This window comes from Thalassophryne amazonica, chromosome 6 (assembly GCF_902500255.1).
Source record: "Thalassophryne amazonica chromosome 6, fThaAma1.1, whole genome shotgun sequence".
Lineage (NCBI taxonomy): Eukaryota > Metazoa > Chordata > Actinopteri > Batrachoidiformes > Batrachoididae > Thalassophryne > Thalassophryne amazonica.
The window spans coordinates 5,578,718-5,602,765 of record NC_047108.1 but is presented as its reverse complement, the minus strand read 5'-3'; the positions used below and the strand labels follow the sequence as shown (position 1 = coordinate 5,602,765).

The following is a 24,048-nucleotide window of genomic DNA, read 5'->3' as shown; positions in this document are numbered from 1 at the left end:
CCCCAGGTTTCTTTTCAGCACTGTAGCCAGGCTGACAAAGAGTCAGAGCTCTATTGAGCTGAGTATTCCATTAACTTTAACTAGTAATGACTTCATGACTTTCTTTGCTAACAAAATTTTAACTATTAGAGAAAAAATTACTCATAACCATCCCAAAGACGTATCGTTATCTTTGGCTGCTTTCAGTGATGCCGGTATTTGGTTAGACTCTTTCTCTCCGATTGTTCTGTCTGAGTTATTTTCATTAGTTACTTCATCCAAACCATCAACATGTTTATTAGACCCCATTCCTACCAGGCTGCTCAAGGAAGCCCTACCATTATTTAATGCTTCGATCTTAAATATGATCAATCTATCTTTGTTAGTTGGCTATGTACCACAGGCTTTTAAGGTGGCAGTAATTAAACCATTACTTAAAAAGCCATCACTTGACCCAGCTATCTTAGCTAATTATAGGCCAATCTCCAACCTTCCTTTTCTCTCAAAAATTCTTGAAAGGGTAGTTGTAAAACAGCTAACTGATCATCTGCAGAGGAATGGTCTATTTGAAGAGTTTCAGTCAGGTTTTAGAATTCATCATAGTACAGAAACAGCATTAGTGAAGGTTACAAATGATCTTCTTATGGCCTCGGACAGTGGACTCATCTCTGTGCTTGTTCTGTTAGACCTCAGTGCTGCTTTTGATACTGCTGACCATAAAATTTTATTACAGAGATTAGAGCATGCCATAGGTATTAAAGGCACTGCGCTGCGGTGGTTTGAATCATATTTGTCTAATAGATTACAATTTGTTCATGTAAATGGGGAATCTTCTTCACAGACTAAAGTTAATTATGGAGTTCCACAAGGTTCTGTGCTAGGACCAATTTTATTCACTTTATACATGCTTCCCTTAGGCAGTATTATTAGACGGTATTGCTTAAATTTTCATTGTTACGCAGATGATACCCAGCTTTATCTATCCATGAAGCCAGAGGACACACACCAATTAGCTAAACTGCAGGATTGTCTTACAGACATAAAGACATGGATGACCTCTAATTTCCTGCTTTTAAACTCAGATAAAACTGAAGTTGTTGTACTTGGCCCCACAAATCTTAGAAACATGGTGTCTAACCAGATCCTTACTCTGGATGGCATTACCCTGACCTCTAGTAATACTGTGAGAAATCTTGGAGTCATTTTTGATCAGGATATGTCATTCAAAGCGCATATTAAACAAATATGTAGGACTGCTTTTTTGCATTTACGCAATATCTCTAAAATCAGAAAGGTCTTGTCTCAGAGTGATGCTGAAAAACTAATTCATGCATTTATTTCCTCTAGGCTGGACTATTGTAATTCATTATTATCAGGTTGTCCTAAAAGTTCCCTAAAAAGCCTTCAGTTAATTCAAAATGCTGCAGCTCGAGTACTGACGGGGACTAGAAGGAGAGAGCATATCTCACCCATATTGGCCTCTCTTCATTGGCTTCCTGTTAATTCTAGAATAGAATTTAAAATTCTTCTTCTTACTTATAAGGTTTTGAATAATCAGGTCCCATCTTATCTTAGGGACCTCGTAGTACCATATCACCCCAATAGAGCGCTTCGCTCTCAGACTGCAGGCTTACTTGTAGTTCCTAGGGTTTGTAAGAGTAGAATGGGAGGCAGAGCCTTCAGCTTTCAGGCTCCTCTCCTGTGGAACCAGCTCCCAATTCAGATCAGGGAGACAGACACCCTCTCTACTTTTAAGATTAGGCTTAAAACTTTCCTTTTTGCTAAAGCTTATAGTTAGGGCTGGATCAGGTGACCCTGAACCATCCCTTAGTTATGCTGCTATAGACGTAGACTGCTGGGGGGTTCCCATGATGCACTGTTTCTTTCTCTTTTTGCTCTGTATGCACCACTCTGCATTTAATCATTAGTGATTGATCTCTGCTCCCCTCCACAGCATGTCTTTTTCCTGGTTCTCTCCCTCAGCCCCAACCAGTCCCAGCAGAAGACTGCCCCTCCCTGAGCCTGGTTCTGCTGGAGGTTTCTTCCTGTTAAAAGGGAGTTTTTCCTTCCCACTGTAGCCAAGTGCTTGCTCACAGGGGGTCGTTTTGACCGTTGGGGTTTTACATAATTATTGTATGGCCTTGCCTTACAATATAAAGCGCCTTGGGGCAACTGTTTGTTGTGATTTGGCACTATATAAAAAAATTGATTGATTGATTGATTGATTGATTGATTGATCTATATGGAGGATTGGACCAAAATCCCTGCTTGCAGTGTGTGAAAACCTGGTGAAAAACTACAGGAAACATTTGACCTCTGTAACTGCAAACAAAGGCTACTGTACCAAATATTAACATTGATTTTCCACAGGTGTTCAAATACTTATTTGCAGCAGTAACATACAAATCAATTATCAAAAAAAAAAAAAAAAAAAATCATCATACAATTGCGATTTCCTGATTTTTTTTTTTTTTTTTCTTTTTTTTAGATTATATCTCTCACAGTGGACATGCACCTAAGATGAAAATTTCAGACCCCTCTATGATTGCTAAGTGGGAGAACTTGCAAAATCACAGGGTGTTCAAATACTTATTTTCCTCACTGTAGCTGGCTCTGCTGGCCCACGAGAGACCTCAAACACAAATTCCTCAATGAATGGAAGGATAAAATCCTCGACAGCCTACAACTAAATGGCTCACCTGCAGCATCTTTCATGAGAAGATAAAAACTGTTTACTCTGATTAAAGCTGTCTTTTTGTGATAAGAGTGCTGGCGTGAGTCCTTAAATAACCTCACCGAACACAAAAATGTATCATGTTTTGCGTATCTGTTGCATTTTCTCACCTTGCACCCATACTCCTTGACATCACGGTCCAGTCGCAGCTCGGCAGAGTGCACATTGGGAGTGTGTGCATTATGTGTGTGAGGTGTGTGCGTGTGTGGCAGGGGCATTGCCGGGTGTGGAGCCAGTGGAGGTTTGGAAGCCAACGGGTACTTCCTACGGAGCTCCTCGGGTGCGTTAGGATGTAGTGCACCCAACAGTGCCGCGGCTGCTGCAGAAACGGTGACGGGCAGGTGGGAGGTGGGCAGGGGGAGGCGCTTGGTCGGTGGGTCACTCAAGTTGACTGGCTGATGGTCCTCTGAAGACGACGAAGAGGAAGTAGGTGTGCTGAAGTCCAGTGGGGCAGGGACCCCGTTGCCATTGACGACTTCTGTCTCCCTGACGATAGCGCTGTCTGTCATAGCAGAGGAGGGAGGAGTCAGGGCCGGTAAGCCATTGCCGCTGCCGCTCTCAGACGATGAATCATCTGACAGTACAGACAGTGAGAAAACAAAAAGTGACATTAGACATCAAAAGTGCTGGAAAAATTTTAGTTGATACCCACAAATAATTTTTATTTCTGTGGCATGACTCTGGGATAATCTGTAGGCTGTGTAAAAACTGAAGCTTAACTTTTCAACATTCTGATCAAATTTAACAAGAATAATAATAAAAACAACATGGATCACCTGTCTATAAATATAGAACTGCAGATTTCTAAATTCCAGCATTCTTCAAAAGCATTTTATAGAGAGCAACAGAAAATAAATGAACAAACTGTCCACTGATTGAAGGATTATCTATTAAAAAAAGTTGTCAAAATACATCTGTTTCATTTGGGGTGATGAACACAGAGACACCATTCACTCATGGACGAAGACTATTATCCCAATCAAAGAAAATAGAGCGACACTCACTGCAGAGCAAAGCTCATTAAATAAAATGGAATGTACCAGATTTCAGTTCCATCGTCAAAATACAGCCATTAATCACAGAGTCTTTTACGAACACAACTGATACCATGCAGTGGCAAAGACATGGATACCACAGATGTCCATCCATATCTGGAGATATATCAAAAAAAGGCATCTGGTGTAAAACCGATGCCAAATCAATACCCAAATCCACTGTGGTGACCCCTGCACCAAACGGAGAAGGAAAATAATAATGATGACAATAATGAGACATCTTCTGTGATGGCTTGCTGTTAGCATGACTGAATTCATGTGATCACTCTCATAATTTACATGCAAAAACTGCACTGAAAAATCATAAAAAAAAAAAATCTTAAGTCAACACTGGGGGAGGTGATGGTCTAGTGGTTAAGTGTTGAGCTTGAGACCAGAGGATCCTTGGTTCAAATCCCAGCCTGACGGGCAAATCACTAAGGGTCCTTGGGTAAGGTTGTATTGAAAGATGCCTTCACTAACCAGAGAATTTTGTTTCTCATGGTCCGAGAGCCCTTTGGGTGCCTGACCGGAAAATCACTAAGGGCCCTCGGGCAAGGTCCGTAATCCCCTAGTTGCTCCCGGTGTGTAGTGGGCGCCTTGTGTGGCAGCAGCCTGACATCGGGGTGAATGTGAGGCATTATTATAAGGTGCTTTGAGCGTCTGATACAGATGGAAAAGCACCATATAAATGCAGTCCATTTACAGGAACTGGAAACTAACGTCTGAAATGATACTTTTTTAATGGCCAGTAGATGGCAGTCTTAATGCATGAATCAGAACTCATGAAACCCTCAATATTTTAAGACATTTATTAGATTTCTTGTCAGTTTCTGCATGTGTTATATTTTAAGCTGCTATTTACAAAATATGAACACTTTATAACTTATTCATCACCACCACATAACTGCATTTTAGAATGGTTCATATTTGCACACTGTTACTCCATTCTTCATGCAACAAAATTAACCTGGATGTAATTAAATAAAATCTTTGCATCATTTTGAAGCCACAACTGTCCTGTAGATAAAACAACAACAATAACAATGAATAAGACAAATGTGTTCTGTTGTTAGAGTTCAGGTGAATAAACAGACCTGGATTTGGTAAGTGGGTGAAAATGTGCGAGTTGTTCTGTGGAGGCTTTTGTCACGGGCCGAGTGACACGCGGTGGAGGAGTGTCTGCTTATTTAATTAAACCCGTCCTGTCTGCAGCCTGACCAGACAATAACGCAGTCAAGACCCAAGCCCCGCCCACCCCGCCGCCTAATCAGTGTGGACCGACTACAAACACAAAATACACCCTCATCTACCACAATATCCTGCCAGCATCATTTCTGTCATTACTACAGTTATTAACTACAGTCAAACAAGATGGATTCAAAACAGGATCTAAATGGTTTAGCAAGCAAGAACATGATGAAAAAGCCAGAACTCAATACGAGTTTCATGAAGTCTGACATTTTTCTGATCCTGTGACTTGTGACATTATAGCATTTAATCTGTTTTTTTTTTTTCCAGAATTTGGTGAGACCCACAAAGTCGTAGATCAAGAACAAACAAAGCTGCAGAAACGACAGACTGAACTTTAAATCAATCAATCAATTTTATTTATATAGCGCCAAATCACAACAAACAGTTGCCCCAAGGCGCTTTATATTGTAAGGCAAGGCCATACAATAATTACATAAAAACCCCAACGGTCAAAACGACCCCGTGAGCAAGCACTTGGCGACAGTGGGAAGGAAAAACTCCCTTTTAACAGGAAGAAACCTCCAGCAGTCTAAGTCTATAGCAGCATAACTAAGGGATGGTTCAGGGTCACCTGATCCAGCCCTAACTATAAGCTTTAGCAAAAACGAAAGTTTTAAGCCTAATCTTAAAAGTAGAGAGGGTGTCTGTCTCCCTGATCTGAATTGAGAGCTGGTTCCACAGGAGAGGAGCCTGAAAGCTGAAGGCTCTGCCTCCCATTCTACTCTTACAAACCCTAGGAACTACAAGTAAGCCTGCAGTCTGAGAGCGAAGCGCTCTATTGGGGTGATATGGTACTATGAGGTCCCTAAGATAAGATGGGACCTGATTATTCAAAACCTTATAAGTAAGAAGAAGAATTTTAAATTCTATTCTAGAATTAACAGGAAGCCAATGAAGAGAGGCCAATAGGGGTGAGATATGCTCTCTCCTTCTAGTCCCCGTTAGTACTCTAGCTGCAGCATTTTGAATTAACTGAAGGCTTTTTAGGGAACTTTTAGGACAACCTGATAATAATGAATTACAATAGTCCAGCCTAGAGGAAATAAATGCATGAATTAGTTTTTCAGCATCACTCTGAGACAAGACCTTTCTAATTTTAGAGATATTGCGTAAATGCAAAAAAGCAGTCCTACATATTTGTTTAATATGCGCTTTGAATGACATATCCTGATCAAAAATGACACCACGATTTCTCACAGTATTACTAGAGGTCAGGGTAATGCCATCCAGAGTAAGGATCTGGTTAGACACCATGTTTCTAAGATTTGTGGGGCCAAGTACAATAACTTCAGTTTTATCTGAGTTTTAAAAGCAGGAAATTAGAGGTCATCCATGTCTTTATGTCTGTAAGACAATCCTGCAGTTTAGCTAATTGGTGTGTGTCCTCTGGCTTCATGGATAGATAAAGCTGGGTATCATCTGCGTAACAATGAAAATTTAAGCAATGCCGTCTAATAATACTGCCTAAGGGAAGCATGTATAAAGTGAATAAAATTGGTCCTAGCACAGAACCTTGTGGAACTCCATAATTAACCTTAGTCTGTGAAGAAGATTCCCCATTTACATGAACAAATTGTAATCTATTAGATAAATATGATTCAAACCACCGCAGCGCAGTGCCTTTAATACCTATGGCATGCTCTAATCTCGGTAATAAAATTTTATGGTCAACAGTATCAAAAGCAGCACTGAGGTCTAACAGAACAAACACAGAGATGAGTCCACTGTCTGAGGCCATAAGAAGATCATTTGTAAACTTCACTAATGCTGTTTCTGTACTATGATGAATTCTAAAACCTGACTGAAACTCTTCAAATAGACCATTCCTCTGCAGATGATCAGTTAGCTGTTTTACAACTACCCTTTCAAGAATTTTTGAGAGAAAAGGAAGGTTGGAGATTGGCCTATAATTAGCTAAGATAGCTGGGTCAAGTGATGGCTTTTTAAGTAATGGTTTAATTACTGCCATCTTAAAAGCCTGTGGTACATAGCCAACTAATAAAGATAGATTGATCATATTTAAGATCGAAGCATTAAATAATGGTAGGGCTTCCTTGAGCAGCCTGGTAGGAATGGGGTCTAATAGACATGTTGATGGTTTGGATGAAGTAACTAATGAAAATAACTACCGCCATCACTGAAAGCAGCCAAAGATAACAATACGACTTTGGGATGGTTATGAGTAATTTTTTCTCTAATAGTTAAAATTTTATTAGCAAAGAAAGTCATGAAGTCATTACTAGTTAAAGTTAAAGGAATACTCGGCTCAATAAAGCTCTGACTCTTTGTCAGCCTGGCTACAGTGCTGAAAAGAAACCTGGGGTTGTTCTTATTTTCTTCAATTAGTGATGAGTAGTAAGATGTCCTCTTTACGGAGGGCTTTTTTTTTATAGAGCAACAGACTCTTTTTCCAGGCTAAGTGAAGATCTTCTAAATTAGTGAGACGCCATTTCCTCTCCAACGTACGGGTTATCTGCTTTAAGCTGCGAGTTTGTGAGTTATACCACGGAGTCAGGCACTTCTGATTTAAAGCTCTCTTTTTCAGAGGAGCTACAGCATCCAAAGTTGTCTTCAATGAGGATGTAAAACTATTGACGAGATACTCTATCTCACAGAGTTTAGGTAGCTACTCTGCACTGTGTTGGTATATGGCATTAGAGAACATAAAGAAGGAATCATATCCTTAAACCTAGTTACAGTGCTTTCTGAAAGACGTCTAGTGTAATGAAACTTATTCCCCACTGCTGGGTAGTCCATCAGAGTAAATGTAAATGTTACTAAGAAATGATCAGACAGAAGGGAGTTTTCAGGGAATACTGTTAAGTCTTCAATTTCCATACCATAAGTCAGAACAAGATCTAAGATATGATTAAAGTGGTGGGTGGACTCATTTACATTTTGAGCAAAGCCAATTGAGTCTAATAATAAATTAAATGCAGTGTTGAGGCTGTCATTCTCAGCATCTGTGTGGATGTTAAAATCGCCCACTATAATGATCTTATCTGACCTAAGCACTAAGTCAGACAAAAGGTCTGAAAATTCACAGAGAAACTCACAGTAACGACCAGGTGGACGATAGATAATAACAAATAAAACTGGTTTCTGGGACTTCCAATTTGGATGGACAAGACTAAGAGTCAAGCTTTCAAATGAATTAAAGCTCTGTCTGGGTTTTTGATTAATTAATAAGCTGGAATGGAAGATTGCTGCTAATCCTCCACCTCGGCCCGTGCTACGAGCGTTCTGGCAGTTAGTGTGACTCGGGGGTGTTGACTCATTTAAACTAACATATTCATCCTGCTGTAACCAGGTTTCTGTAAGGCAGAATAAATCAATATGTTGATCAATTATTATATAATTTACTAACAGGGACTTAGAAGAGAGAGACCTAATGTTTAATAGACCACATTTAACTGTTTTAGTCTGTGGTGCAGTTGAAGGTGCTATATTATTTTTTCTTTTTGAATTTTTATGCTTAAATAGATTTTTGCTGGTTATTGGTGGTCTGGGAGCAGGCACCGTCTCTACGGGGATGGGGTAATGAGGGGATGGCAGGGGGAGAGAAGCTGCAGAGAGGTGTGTAAGACTACAACTCTGCTTCCTGGTCCCAACCCTGGATAGTCACAGTTTGGAGGATTTACGAAAATTGGCCAGATTTCTAGAAATGAGAGCTGCTCCATCCAAAGTGGGATGGATGCCGTCTCTCCTAACAAGACCAGGTTTTCCCCAGAAGCTTTGCCAATTATCTATGAAGCCAACCTCATTTTTTGGACACCACTCAGACAGCCAGCAATTCAAGGAGAACATGCGGCTAACCATGTCACTCCCGGTCCGATTGGGGAGGGGCCCAGAGAAAACTACAGAGTCCGACATTGTTTTTGCAAAGTTACACACCGATTCAATGTTAATTTTAGTGACCTCCGATTGGCGTAACCGGGTGTCATTACTGCCGACGTGAATTACAATCTTACCAAATTTACGCTTAGCCTTGCCAGCAGTTTCAAATTTCCTTCAATGTCACCTGCTCTGGCCCCCGGAAGACAACTGACTATGGTTGCTGGTGTCTCTAGCTTCACATTTCTCAAAACAGAGTCGCCAATAACCAGAGTTTGATCCTCGGCGGGTGTGTCGTCGAGTGGGGAAAAACGGTTAGAAATGTGAACGGGTTGGCGGTGTACACGGGCCTTCTGTTTAGAACTACGCTTCCTCCTCACAGTCACCCAGTCGGCCTGCTTTCCCGGTTGCTCGGGATCTGCCAGAGGGAAACTAACGGCGCCTAAGCTACCTTGGTCCGCACCGACTACAGGGGCCTGCCTAGCTGTAGAATTTTCCACGGTGCGGAGCCGAGTCTCCAATTCGCCCAGCCTGGCCTCCAATGCTACGAATAAGCTACACTTATTACAAGTACCATTACTGCTAAAGGAGGCCGAGGAATAACTAAACATTTCACACCCAGAGCAGAAAAGTGCAGGAGAGACAGGAGAAGCTACCATGCTAAACCGGCTAAGAGCTAGTAGCTGCGCTAAGCTAGCGGATTCCTAAAAACACACAAAGTGAATAATGTGTAAATAATTTAGAGGTGATTCAGCAGAGGGAGTGATTTAGTTAAGGCACGTGAAGATTACACTGTGAAACAAATCGTTATCTAGGTAACTAGATCAATCTAACTGCGCAGATTAAACAGCTAACAGATACAGAAAAACACCGCTGTGCTCCGGAACAGGAAGTGATACAATACCGCAGTGAGAGCCAACCACCAGTAGAGGTACTGCAAGGCATAAAGAACACTCGGCTCTCTGATTTGAAGACCCCACGCTTCATCCAATGACCACACGGTATAATTCTCAACACTCTTGTCTATTACAGCGCTGTTTATATGCCAGGAGTCTGATTTTCTGTTGTAAAAGTGACAGAGCCAGAGGAAGAACATGTACAAGCTACTGGGAAAAGACACAGGTGACTTTTCCACCAGATGGTGCCAGCTCAGCTACACTCACTTTTTGGTATCAGGTGCTTCCTATTTCATTGCTGATTGCAGGAACCCTCGTCATCAGGACACCGCATGAAGCCATCTTCATGAGTTACAGTACAGAACAGACAGCGCTACTTGACAAACATCAGTACCAGATCGGTTCTGTGTAAGTGTTTTACATGTGACTCTCTGTGTGCTGGCGTGTTAAATCAATGTTATTGTTATGCGACTGCTAATAAAATGAAAAGTGTGCATGTATTAAAATTTTTTTTTAATTCCCATGTAAATAAAAAGTTTTGGCAGAATTTTCTTTATAGTCTATCTCCATAAAGACACCAGCTTTTTCTGGTTGTTTCATGCATGTTATTGTGCGCATGTGCATAACAGATCTGGTACAGACATGAACAATATCTTAAAAATGTAGGATTTGTTCAGGACATCTTTTGTCTCCCATCTCAGACAATCATAACACCGTGATAGTGATGGTTCTGTCTGACCAATCGTAACCTGCAGTGTTTTCATGACGCATTTTGGTACCACCTCTTCTCAATTGGCACCACAATGGAGGGGATATGAAGAACAGGAAAAAAGGGACCAGGTCCTTGGTACCAGGTTGGGCCAATGGGGAAAAAAAAAAAAAATTGGCATGTCAAGCGGAGTCGAACACGTACCGTGCAGTGGAAATGTGCCCTAAATATATACAGTAGTGTTCAGAATAATAGTAGTGCTATGTGACTAAACAGATTAATCCAGGTTTTGAGTATATTTCTTATTGTTACATGGGAAACAAGGTACCAGTAGATTCAATAGATTCTCACAAATCCAACAAGACCAAGCATTCATGATATGCACACTCTTAAGGCTATGAAATTGGGCTATTAGTAAAAAGTAGAAAAGGGGGTGTTCACAATAATAGTAGTGTGGCATTCAGTCAGTGAGTTCATCAATTTTGTGGAACAAACAGGTGTGAATCAGGTGTGCCCTATTTAAGGATGAAGCCAGCACCTGTTGAACATGCTTTTCTTTTTGAAAGCCTGAGGAAAATGGGACGTTCAAGATATTGTTCAGAAGAACAGCGTAGTTTAATTAAAAAGTTGATTGGAGAGGGGAAAACATTATTATCTACAATGATCTCCGATGCTTTAAAATGGACCAAAAAAAAAAAAAACAGAGACGTGTGGAAGAAAACGGAAAACAACCATCAAAATGGACAGAAGAATAACCAGAATGGCAAAGGCTCACCCATTGATCAGCTCCAGGATGATCAAAGACAGTCTGGAGTTACCTGTAAGTGCTGTGACAGTTAGAAGATGCCTTTTCTACTTTTTACTAATAGCCCAATTTCATAGCCTTAAGAGTGTACATATCATGAATGCTTGGTCTTGTTGGATTTGTGAGAATCTACTGAATCTACTGGTACCTTGTTTCCCATGTAACAATAAGAAATATACTCAAAACCTGGATTAATCTTTTTAGTCACATAGCACTACTATTATTCTGAACACTACTGTAGGTCTCTCATGAGGTCACCTGCTCAGATTTTTGGAATTTAAATAAGCTTAAACAAACAAACAAATAAAAAATGCTAGAATGCCGCTGATTTCACAGAGATAAAAGGAAAAGACTGAGAGCCAACCTGAGGTTCCAGACTTACAGTCTGACTACATCAGTTAAGTTTAAAGACTGACAACAGGAAAATGTTATCGCTGCCTCCTGTGTTGGTCAAGTTCCTCCTTCTGTGGCTGTCACTCATTTTGACGAAATGACCTGTAAATCCTCCACCAGCAGCCAACTCACTGTGTAAAATAAGCTGAACACATGCAACCTGATTTATGTCGAGTTTCACTGCTGAATTCTATCCATCTGTCCAGTGTCAATTTTTGTGATTTTAATAAAGTAGCAACTTGTCACATGAGTGTCTTATATTGTTAATGCTCTGTAAAATAATTATTCAAATGCACAATATAAAACCATATCAGCACAAATTAAATGCATCATCTGTGGTAATAATTTTATATTACACATGGACGTACGCACACACAATAATTTCGTACAGTTACAATTTTACGTACTTGGTTTTCCAAAAAGAATCAGTGGGGAGAAGAATGCTTTTCATAGCTTTATTTAAAGTTCAATTCAGTTCCCAGTTTCCACTGAATGCAGCATGAACTTTGAACTGTTTGGTTCCTTTTCTCTGTCATCTGCAAAATGTCACGGAGTAAAACTATATTTGACATGGGATCTCCCAAAAATATTAAAATTACCCATCGCTTTGTGACCTACCACACATATAAATCCACAATCAGCAGATGAACTAATTTCAGTCAATTTTGTGGAAAATGTTCAAGGAGCTACAGCTTTGACAGAAAATCCTTTTAAACACATGACCAAATAAAAACACATCAGCAGAAACGGCAGTGGAAATCTGAAGCAGCTGATTACTTCAGCTTTCAACAAGCTCCACTGCCACTTGATTCGCAAAATTCACTCTTATAACTGACACTGGCTTAATGAGTGATAAATGTTATGCATCTATTGTCAAAACAGGATCAAATCAAATCAATTTTATTTATATAGCACCAAATCACAACAAAGAGTTGCCCCAAGGCGCTTTATATTGTAAGGCAAGGCCATACAATAATTATGTAAAAACCCCAACGGTCAAAACGACCCCCTGTGAGCAAACACTTGGCGACAGTGGGAAGGAAAAACTCCCTTTTAACAGGAAGAAACCTCCAGCAGAACCAGGCTCAGGTAGGGGCAGTCCTCTGCTGGGATTGGTTGGGGCTGAGGGAGAGAATCAGGAAAAGACATGCTGTGGAGGGGAGCAGAGATCAATCACTAATGATTAAATGCAGAGTGGTGCATACAGAGCAAAAAGAGAAAGAAACACTCAGTGCATCATGGGAACCCCCCAGCAGTCTAAGTCTATAGCAGCATAACTAAGGGATGGTTCAGGGTCACCTGATCCAGCCCTAACTATAAGCTTTAGCAAAAAGGAAAGTTTTAAGCCTAATCTTAAAAGTAGAGAGGGTGTCTGTCTCCCTGATCTGAATTGAGAGCTGGTTCCACAGGAGAGGAGCCTGAAAGCTGAAGGCTCTGCCTCCCATTCTACTCTTACAAACCCTAGGAACTACAAGTAAGCCTGCAGTCTGAGAGCGAAGCGCTCTATTGGGGTGATATGGTACTATGAGGTCACTAAAATAAGATGGGACCTGATTATTCAAAACCTTATAAGTAAGAAGAAAAATTTTAAATTCTATTCTAGAATTAATAGGAAGCCAATGAAGAGAGGCCAATATGGGTGAGATATGCTCTCTCCTTCTAGTCCCTGTTAGTACTCTAGCTGCAGCATTCTGAATTAACTGAAGGCTTTTCAGGGAACTTTTAGGACAACCTGATAATAATGAATTACAATAGTCCAGCCTAGAGGAAATAAATGCATGAATTAGTTTTTCAGCATCACTCTGAGACAAGACCTTTCTAATTTTAGAGATATTGCGTAAATGCAAAAAAGCAGTCCTACATATTTGTTTAATATGCGCATTGAATGACATATCCTGATCACAGTATTACTAGAGGTCAGGGTAATGCCATCCAGAGTAAGGATCTGGTTAGACACCATGTTTCTAAGATTTGTGGGGCCAAGTACAATAACTTCAGTTTTATCTGAGTTTAAAAGCAGGAAATTAGAGGTCATCCATGTCTTTATGTCTGTAAGACAATCCTGCAGTTTAGCTAATTGGTGTGTGTCCTCTGGCTTCATAGCTAGATAAAGCTGGGCATCATCTGCGTAACAATGAAAATTTAAGCAATGCCGTCTAATAATACTGCCTAAGGGAAACATGTATAAAGTGAATAAAATTGGTCCTAGCACAGAACCTTGTGGAACTCCATAATTAACCTTAGTCTGTGAAGATGACTCCCCATTTACATGAACAAATTGTAATCTATTAGATAAATACGATTCAAACCACCGCAGCGCAGTGCCTTTAATACCTATGGCATGCTCTAATCTCTGTAATAAAATGTTATGGTCAACAGTATCAAAAGGTCTAACAGAACAAGCACAGAGATGAGTCCACTGTCTGAGGCCATAAGAAGATCATTTGTAACTTTCACTAATGCTGTTTCTGTACTATGATGAATTCTAAACCCTGACTGAAACTCTTCAAATAGACCATTCCTCTGCAGATGATCAGTTAGCTGTTTTACAACTACCCTTTCAAGAATTTTTGAGAGAAACGGAAGGTTGGAGATTGGCCTATAATTAGCTAAGATAGCTGGGTCAAGTGATGGCTTTTTAAGTAATGGTTTAATTACTGCCACCTTAAAAGCCTGTGGTACATAGCCAACTAATAAAGATAGATTGATCATATTTAAGATCGAAGCATTAAATAATGGTAGGGCTTCCTTGAGCAGCCTGGTAGGAATGGGGTCTAATAAACATGTTGATGGTTTGGAGGAAGTAACTAATGAAAATAACTCAGACAGAACAATCGGAGAGAAAGAGTCTAACCAAATACCGGCATCACTGAAAGCAGCCAAAGATAACGATACGTCTTTGGGATGGTTATGAGTAATATTTTTCTCTAATAGTTAAAATTTTATTAGACTAAGAGTCAAGCTTTCAAATGAATTAAAGCTCTGTCTGGGTTTTTGATTAATTAATAAGCTGGAATGGAAGATTGCTGCTAATCCTCCGCTTTGGCCCGTGCTACGAGCATTCTGACAATTAGTGTGACTCGGGGGTGTTGACTCATTTAAACTAACATATTCATCCTGCTGTAACCAGGTTTCTGTAAGGCAGAATGAATCAATATGTTGATCCATTATTATATCATTTACTAACAGGGACTTAGAAGAGAGAGACCTAATGTTTAATAGACCACATTTAACTGTTTTAGTCTGTGGTGCAGTTGAAGGTGCTAGATTATTTTTTCTTTTTGAATTTTTATGCTTAAATATATTTTTGCTGGTTATTGGTGGTCTGGGAGCAGGCACCGTCTCTACGGGGATGGGGTAATGAGGGGATGGCAGGGGGAGAGAAGCTGCAGAGAGGTGTGTAAGGATCACCGTCCTGTTCTCTATCGCTCCATCTTTGTACTTCTCTGCAGGCAGACAGGCTAATAAATAAGTGATCATGGAATAAATGGTGTGTGCCAAGCTGGCTGGCAGGCAGGATGGATGCCCGTTTGTCTGGCAGTTACAGTGCGTCACCCTGAGCAGGCACAGTGCAAAACAGCCAGGATCAGATGACAGACTGATGTACAAAATGAAGAGTTTATTTAACCAGAGTGTCAAAACGAGTCCAAACCACCACAGTTCAATACAGGCAAAAAAACAGATGAGGGACTATGAAGAGTCACTGGGGAAAATAGCAAGTAGACAAATAAGCTGGGAAATATTATTTATATACACTGTTCTAAGAATTAAAGGAGCACTTTGAAAACGCATCAGATCTCAATGGGGGTTAAAAAACATGCTGGATTTGTTTTCTGATATGGACTAACGTTTGATGGAAATGAAACCTGTCAACCTACAGAGGGCTGAATTCAAAAACACTCAGAAAATTAACATGAAAAAAATGATGCAGCAGGTTTGTCCATTTTTGCCAAAATTTTCAGCAACTCAAAATGGTACTGTGGCCCTCACATGCTTGTATGCATGCCTGAAAATATCAGGGCTCCTAATGAGATGACAGATGGTGTTCTGGGGGATCTCCTCCCAGATCTAGACCGGGGCATCACTCAACTTGTGGACAGACTGAGGTGCAACCTGGCGCCGTCGGATGGACCAAAACAATGTCCCAGAGGTGTTCTACTGGACTTAGTCAGGGGAGCATGGGGGCCAGTCAATGGTATCAATTCCTTCACCCTCCAGGAGCTACCTGCATACTCTCACCAAAAGAGGCCGGGCATTGTCGGGCACCAGGAGGAACCCAGGACCCACTGCACCAGTGTAGGGTCTGACAATGGGTCCAAGGATTTCATCCCGATACCTAATAGCAGTCAGGATGCCAGTGTCTAGCCTGTAGAGGTCGGTGTGTCCTTCCAGGGATGTGCCTCCCCAGAAAATGGTAAATGGGCTGCATTTATATCGAGCTTTTCCATCTGCATCAGAAGCTCAAAGCACTTTACAATTATGCCTCATATTCACACAGACACATTCACACATCAATGTCAGGGTGCTGGCATACAAGGTGCTGACTACACACAGGGAGCAACAAGTGGATTAAGGACCTTGCCCAAGAGCCCTTAGTGATTTTCCAGTTTGGCTGGGTTTTGAATCGAGAATCCTCTGGTCTGAAGCCCAACACTTAATGACTAGACCATCACTGACCCACCACCACACCAGTCATGCTGAATGATGTTGCAGGCAGAATAATGTTCTCCACGGTGTCTCCAGACCGTTTCACGTCTGTCACATATGCTCAGGTTGAACCTGCGCTTATCTGTTAAAAGCAGAGGGCGCCAGTGGCAGACCTACCGATCCTGGTGTTCTATGGCAAATGTCAATCGAGCTCCAACAGTGCCCACTAAGGACATCAGGCCCTCAGGCCACCCTCATGAAGTCTGTTTCTGAATGTCTGTTCAGAAACGTTCATACCATTGACTTGCTGGAGGTCATTTTGTAGGACTCTGCCAGTGATCATCCTGTTCCTCTTTGCACAAAGGAGCAGATACTGGTCCTGCTGATAGGTTAAGGACCTTCTACAGCCCTGTCCAGCTCTCCTAGAATAACTGCCTGTCTCCTGGAATCTTCTCCATGCTCTTTAGACTGTGCTGTGAGACTCGGAAAACCTTCTGGCAATGGCCTGTACTGATGTGCCATCCTAGAGATTTTGGAATAGCTGTGCAACCTCTGTAGGGTACAGGCACCACATCATGCTACCAGCAGTGCCACTGACACGAGCTAAATGCAAAACTAGTAAAAAAAAAAAAAAATCAGTCAGGAATGATGAAGAGGGAAAAAATGTCAGTGACCTCAATCTGTAAAACCATTCCTGTTGTGGGGGGAGCTCCATTGTTGCCCCTCTAGTGCACCTGTTTTTAATTTCATTAACACCAAAGAAGTTGAAACTGATTAACAACCCCCCTCTACTACTTAACTGACCAGAACAATATCCCAGAAGTTGAAATGATCTGCCACTATACTCTGATTTGACAAAATCTGTTGAGCAGTTTTTGAGTTATCTTGTCCATAGTTACACAGATGCACACTGGTGAAAATCTCCTGCTATCAACGCTTCAGTGACACTCAGGGTAATAATCTGAAAATAAACAGACGCTTAGAACTACAAGACCTAAAAAAGCACAAATACAAAAGGAACTACTGTATCAGTGCTTTGGAACGCCCCTCCTCAAGCCTCCGCCCGTCTCCTTTTCAATGAAAGTTGGTAAATGTAAATATATTTTTATTAAAGTTGATTAAAAGCACACCATAAATTTTGTGACCCCACTACAATGTAAAAAGCAAAAAATGAGTTTTCACAACATTTTCCTCATCACTTCCACATCTTACCTGTGATGGTGTCATCAGTGTGCAGTGGGAGAAGTCGCATGATCATGAAATGAATCCATTTGAATTTGCAGTACAAGAGTTCAATCAATCAATCAATCAATTTTTTTATATAGCGCCAAATCACAACAAACAGTTGCCCCAAGGCGCTTTATATTGTAAGGCAAGGCCATACAATAATTATGTAAAACCCCAACGGTCAAAACGACCCCCTGTGAGCAAGCACTTGGCTACAGTGGGAAGGAAAAACTCCCTTTTAACAGGAAGAAACCTCCAGCAGAATCAGGCTCAGGAAGGGGCAGTCTTCTGCTGGGACTGGTTGGGGCTGAGGGAGAGAACCAGGAAAAAGACATGCTGTGGAGGGGAGCAGAGATCGATCACTAATGATTAAATGCAGAGTGGTGCATACAGAGCAAAAAGAGAAAGAAACAGTGCATCATGGGAACCCCCCAGCAGTCTACGTCTATAGCAGCATAACTAAGGGATGGTTCAGGGTCACCTGATCCAGCCCTAACTATAAGCTTTAGCAAAAAGGAAAGTTTTAAGCCTAATCTTAAAAGTAGAGAGGGTGTCTGTCTCCCTGATCTGAATTGGGAGCTGGTTCCACAGGAGAGGAGCCTGAAAGCTGAAGGCTCTGCCTCCCATTCTACTCTTACAAACCCTAGGAACTACAAGTAAGCCTGCAGTCTGAGAGCGAAGCGCTCTATTGGGGTGATATGGTACTACGAGGTCCCTAAGATAAGATGGGACCTGATTATTCAAAACCTTATAAGTAAGAAGAAGAATTTTAAATTCTATTCTAGAATTAACAGGAAGCCAATGAAGAGAGGCCAATATGGGTGAGATATGCTCTCTCCTTCTAGTCCCTGTCAGTACTCTAGCTGCAGCATTTTGAATTAACTGAAGGCTTTTAGGGAACTTTTAGGACAACCTGATAATAATGAATTACAATAGTCCAGCCTAGAGGAAATAAATGCATGAATTAGTTTTTCAGCATCACTCTGAGACAAGACCTTTCTGATTTTAGAGATATTGCGTAAATGCAAAAAAGCAGTCCTACATATTTGTTTAATATGCGCTTTGAATGACATATCCTGATCAAAAATTACTCCAAGATTTCTCACAGTATTACTAGAGGTCAGGGTAATGCCATCCAGAGTAAGGATCTGGTTAGACACCATGTTTCTAAGATTTGTGGGGCCAAGTACAATAACTTCAGTTTTATCTGAGTTTAAAAGCAGGAAATTAGAGGTCATCCATGTCTTTATGTCTGTAAGACAATCCTGCAGTTTAGCTAATTGGTGTGTGTCCTCTGGCTTCATGGATAGATAAAGCTGGGTATCATCTGCGTAACAATGAAAATTTAAGCAATACTGTCTAATAATACTGCCTAAGGGAAGCATGTATAAAGTGAATAAAATTGGTCCTAGCACAGAACCTTGTGGAACTCCATAATTAACTTTAGTCTGTGAAGATGATTCCCCATTTACATGAACAAATTGTAATCTATTAGACAAATATGATTCAAACCACCGCAGCGCAGTGCCTTTAATACCTATGGCATGCTCTAATCTCTGTAATAAAATTTTATGGTCAACAGTATCAAAAGCAGCACTGAGGTCTAACAGAACAAGCACAGAGATGAGTCCACTGTCCGAGGCCATAAGAAGATCATTTGTAACCTTCACTAATGCTGTTTCTGTACTATGATGAATTCTAAAACCTGACTGAAACTCTTCAAATAGACCATTCCTCTGCAGATGATCAGTTAGCTGTTTTATAACTACCCTTTCAAGAATTTTTGAGAGAAAAGGAAGGTTGGAGATTGGCCTATAATTAGCTAAGATAGCTGGGTCAAGTGATGGCTTTTTAAGTAATGGTTTAATTACTGCCACCTTAAAAGCCTGTGGTACATAGTCAACTAACAAAGATAGATTGATCATATTTAAGATCGAAGCATTAAATAATGGTAGGGCTTCCTTGAGCAGCCTGGTAGGAATGGGGTCTAATAAACATGTTGATGGTTTGGATGAAGTAACTAATGAAAATAACTCAGACAGAACAATCGGAGAGAAAGAGTCTAACCAAATACCGGCATCACTGAAAGCAGCCAAAGATAACGATACGTCTTTGGGATGGTTATGAGTAATTTTTTCTCTAATAGTTAAAATTTTGTTAGCAAAGAAAGTCATGAAGTCATTACTAGTTAAAGTTAATGGAATACTCAGCTCAATAGAGCTCTGACTCTTTGTCAGCCTGGCTACAGTGCTGAAAATAAACCTGGGGTTGTTCTTATTTTCTTCAATTAGTGATGAGTAGAAAGATGTCCTAGCTTTACGGAGGGCTTTTTTATAGAGCAACAGACTCTTTTTCCAGGCTAAGTGAAGATCTTCTAAATTAGTGAGACACCATTTCCTCTCCAACTTACGGGTTATCTGCTTTAAGCTACGAGTTTGTGAGTTATACCACGGAGTCAGGCACTTCTGATTTAAAGCTCTCTTTTTCAGAGGAGCTACAGCATCCAAAGTTGTCTTCAATGAGGATGTAAAACTATTGACGAGATACTCTATCTCCCTTACAGAGTTTAGGTAGCTACTCTGCACTGTGTTGGTATATGGCATTAGAGAACATAAAGAAGGAATCATATCCTTAAATCTAGTTACAGCGCTTTCTGAAAGACTTCTAGTGTAATGAAACTTATTCCCCACTGCTGGGTAGTCCATCAGAGTAAATGTAAATGTTATTAAGAAATGATCAGACAGAAGGGAGTTTTCAGGGAATACTGTTAAGTCTTCTATTTCCATACCATAAGTCAGAACAAGATCTAAGATATGATTAAAGTGGTGGGTGGACTCATTTACTTTTTGAGCAAAGCCAATAGAGTCTAATAATAGATTAAATGCAGTGTTGAGGCTGTCATTCTCAGCATCTGTGTGGATGTTAAAATCGCCCACTATAATTATCTTATCTGAGCTAAGCACTAAGTCAGACAAAAGGTCTGAAAATTCACAGAGAAACTCACAGTAACGACCAGGTGGACGATAGATAATAACAAATAAAACTGGTTTTTGGGACTTCCAATTTGGATGGACAAGACTAAGAGTCAAGCTTTCAAATGAATTAAAGCTCTGTCTGGGGTTTTGATTAATTAATAAGCTGGAATGGAAGATTGCTGCTAATCCTCCGCCCCGGCGCGTGCTACGAGCATTCTGACAGTTAGTGTGACTCGGGGGGTGTTGACTCATTTAAACTAACATATTCATCCTGCTGTAACCAGGTTTCTGTAAGGCAGAATAAATCAATATGTTGATCAATTATTATATCATTTACTAACAGGGACTTAGAAGAGAGAGACCTAATGTTTAATAGACCACATTTAACTGTTTTAGTCTGTGGTGCAGTTGAAGGTGCTATATTATTTTTTCTTTTTGAATTTTTATGCTTAAATAGATTTTTGCTGGTTATTGGTGGTCTGGGAGCAGGCACCGTCTCTACGGGGATGGGGTAATGAGGGGATGGCAGGGGGAGAGAAGCTGCAGAGAGGTGTGTAAGACTACAACTCTGCTTCCTTGTCCCAACCCTGGATAGTCACGGTTTGGAGGATTTAAGAAAATTGGCCAGATTTCTAGAAATGAGAGCTGCTCCATCCAAAGTGGGATGGATGCCGTCTCTCCTAACAAGACCAGGTTTTCCCCAGAAGCTTTGCCAATTATCTATGAAGCCCACCTCATTTTTTGGACACCACTCAGACAGCCAGCAATTCAAGGAGAACATGCGGCTAAACATGTCACTCCCGGTCCGATTGGGGAGGGGCCCAGAGAAAACTACAGAGTCCGACATTGTTTTTGCAAAGTTACACACCGATTTAATGTTAATTTTAGTGACCTCCGATTGGCGTAACCGGGTGTCATTACTGCCGACGTGAATTACAATCTTACCAAATTTACGCTTAGCCTTAGCCAGCAGTTTCAAATTTCCTTCAATGTCGCCTGCTCTGGCCCCCGGAAGACAACTGACTATGGTTGCTGGTGTCGCTAACTTCACATTTCTCAAAACAGAGTCGCCAATAACCAGAGTTTGATCCTCGGCGGGTGTGTCGTCGAGTGGGGAAAAACGGTTAGAGATGTGAACGAGTTGGCGGTGTACACGGGGCTTCTGTTTAGGGCTACGCTTCCTCCTCACAGTCACCCAGTCAGCCTGCTTTCCCGGCTGCTCGGGATCTGCCAGGGGGTAACTAACGGCGGCTAAGCTACCTTGGTCCGCACCGACTACAGGGGCCTGGCTAGCTGTAGAATTTTCCACGGTGCGGAGCCGAGTCTCCAATTCGCCCAGCCTGGCCTCCAAAGCTATGAATAAGCTACACTTATTACAAGTACCGTTACTGCTAAAGGAGGCCGAGGAATAACTAAACATTTCACACCCAGAGCAGAAAAGTGCGGGAGAGACAGGAGAAGCCGCCATGCTAAATCGGCTAAGAGCTAGTAGCTATGCTAAGCTAGCGGATTCCTAAAAACACGCAAAGTGAATAATGTGTAAATAATTTAGAGGTGATTCAGCAGAAGGAGTGCTTTAGTTAAGGCACGTAAAGATTACACTGGGAAACAAATCGTAATCTAGATAACTAGATCAATCTAACTGCGCAGATTAAACAGCTAACAGATACAGAAAAACACCGCTGTGCTCCGGAACAGGAAGTGATACAATACCGCAGTGAGAGCCAACCACCAGTAGAGGCAAGCCAGCTGAAAGAAGGCACACACACACACACACACACACACACACACACACACACACACACACACACACACACACACACACACACACACTCGTATACATATATACATATAAAATTTCATCAAAATCTGTGCAGTAGTTTTGATGTAATCCTGCTAAAATAGACAAATAAATAAATGCTGATGATTTTATTATGTCCTTGGGGGACATAACAGGACCATTTGTGGCTCAGTATCTCTGCTCTTGGCTTTCTATCAAATCAGAATTCCACATTCAGGCATAAACACACCTCAAAATGTGACCACTGGGTGGCGATAGAGGACTTGAGCTGCAGACATCAAACTTGGTGAAAAGATCAACAGAACCATCTGCTGTAAGTTTACAAAATTTCATAATTTTATACCATATGGTGATACTACCGCCATGAAATGTGGCATGCACGCTCGTGAAATGTCACTGCAGTTCCCCCATTGGCCAGCAGGGTGCCAGGAAAGCAGTCAGTGGCTGTATGTATGGGTATTAAAATTTATGAAAGGCATACTGTATTACCTCAGTAACAGTGGTGTGAACTTGGAGATATTCTCAACAAGTTGTCAATACTTGCTAATCTGTGCTAATTTACAAACTAAATAATACTAAACTTTCACGCAATAGAAATACTAGCGCACAGACCTCAGACGGTCTGTTTATATGACGAACAGCACTGCGAGGTGTAGTACCTCAGATGTTTGCATTAAAATGCTCAGGAACAACAAAGTCTGCTCCACAGCAGTGACCTTTGCGAAGGTAGCCCTGGACACAGCATGCTGGCACACGACTGTCACTTAAAGTAACCCCACCCTTAATTATTCATAACACTCCAACTTAAAATATCTTAAACTGATCGTTTATAAAGTTTTTTTGTGACCCACTTTTGGAACCAGCTTCAAGTGATCTTTCAAGGAAATTCAGGATTCTGCACTTCCGTATTGGCTTCATTTCTCACTACCGGAGGTTGGGGCTTGCACTGCACCAGTCCAGTGTAAGACACGGGGTCTGGTTTAGGGGGTTGAACATTTTTAGGTCTTTTTTTTTTGGTGCACATTTCTGGCAGATGGGGGCAGACTAGCAGGTGTTCCATCATCTCTTCCTCCTCACAGTCGCACACAGTTTGTCCATCCTTTGCCATTTCTGTTTGAGAGCTTTGCATCATCCAGTCTGTGTTCTGAAGTGATATAAACATCACCAGATGCACCACACCTCACTCAATCGTGGTAGAAGAAACTCCATGGGTCTGAGGTTCAGCTTGTGTGGCGTTACCTTTAGATGACTGGCCCACATGCCCATCCCTCTATTACGAGCACGAGCATCGAGGGCATCAATGGCATCAATGGCATCAGTGGCATGAGGGAAGCTAAATCTTCATTTTAGTCTTTCATCAGACTCATGGACAGATTGATGGTGAGGGCGATTCCTACTCCAGCCCCACAACCCACCCACCCACAAGGATTTGTTTTGTTCGAGACCTTTGGGGGGGTAACACTGAGATTATTTCATCTGATTAACGCAGAAGTTGTCAAATGCCATGGTGGCCCAAAACAAAGGAAGTTCAGAAAAAATGTGGCACACACACACACACACACACACACACACACACACACACACACACACACACACACACACACACACACACACACACACACACACCAATTAATCAAGGATGGCCTTGCCTCCCAACCTCCACTTCCACCTTCCTTTCTTCCTTCAAATACTGCCACCCACTCTTGCCCTCCATCTGCATGTCACATGTTCACTAATTTACTCTCTCCTTCCTTCGCGTC

General features: G+C 41.3%; 1 protein-coding gene across 2 annotated transcripts in view; it reads right to left on the bottom strand.

The window, feature by feature from the left end:
- LOC117511786 (nucleolar protein 4-like) overlaps positions 1-24,048 on the bottom strand; it is a 418,634-nt gene that overhangs the window by 32,623 nt on the left and 361,963 nt on the right. The window contains exon 6 of one of the 2 annotated variants that reach the window (XM_034171682.1): positions 2,824-3,215. In XM_034171682.1, coding sequence (XP_034027573.1) covers positions 2,824-3,215 — 392 coding nt within the window. Of the gene's footprint in view, positions 1-2,823; positions 3,288-24,048 lie in introns of both variants that reach the window. The other variant, XM_034171681.1, reaches the window with a different exon arrangement.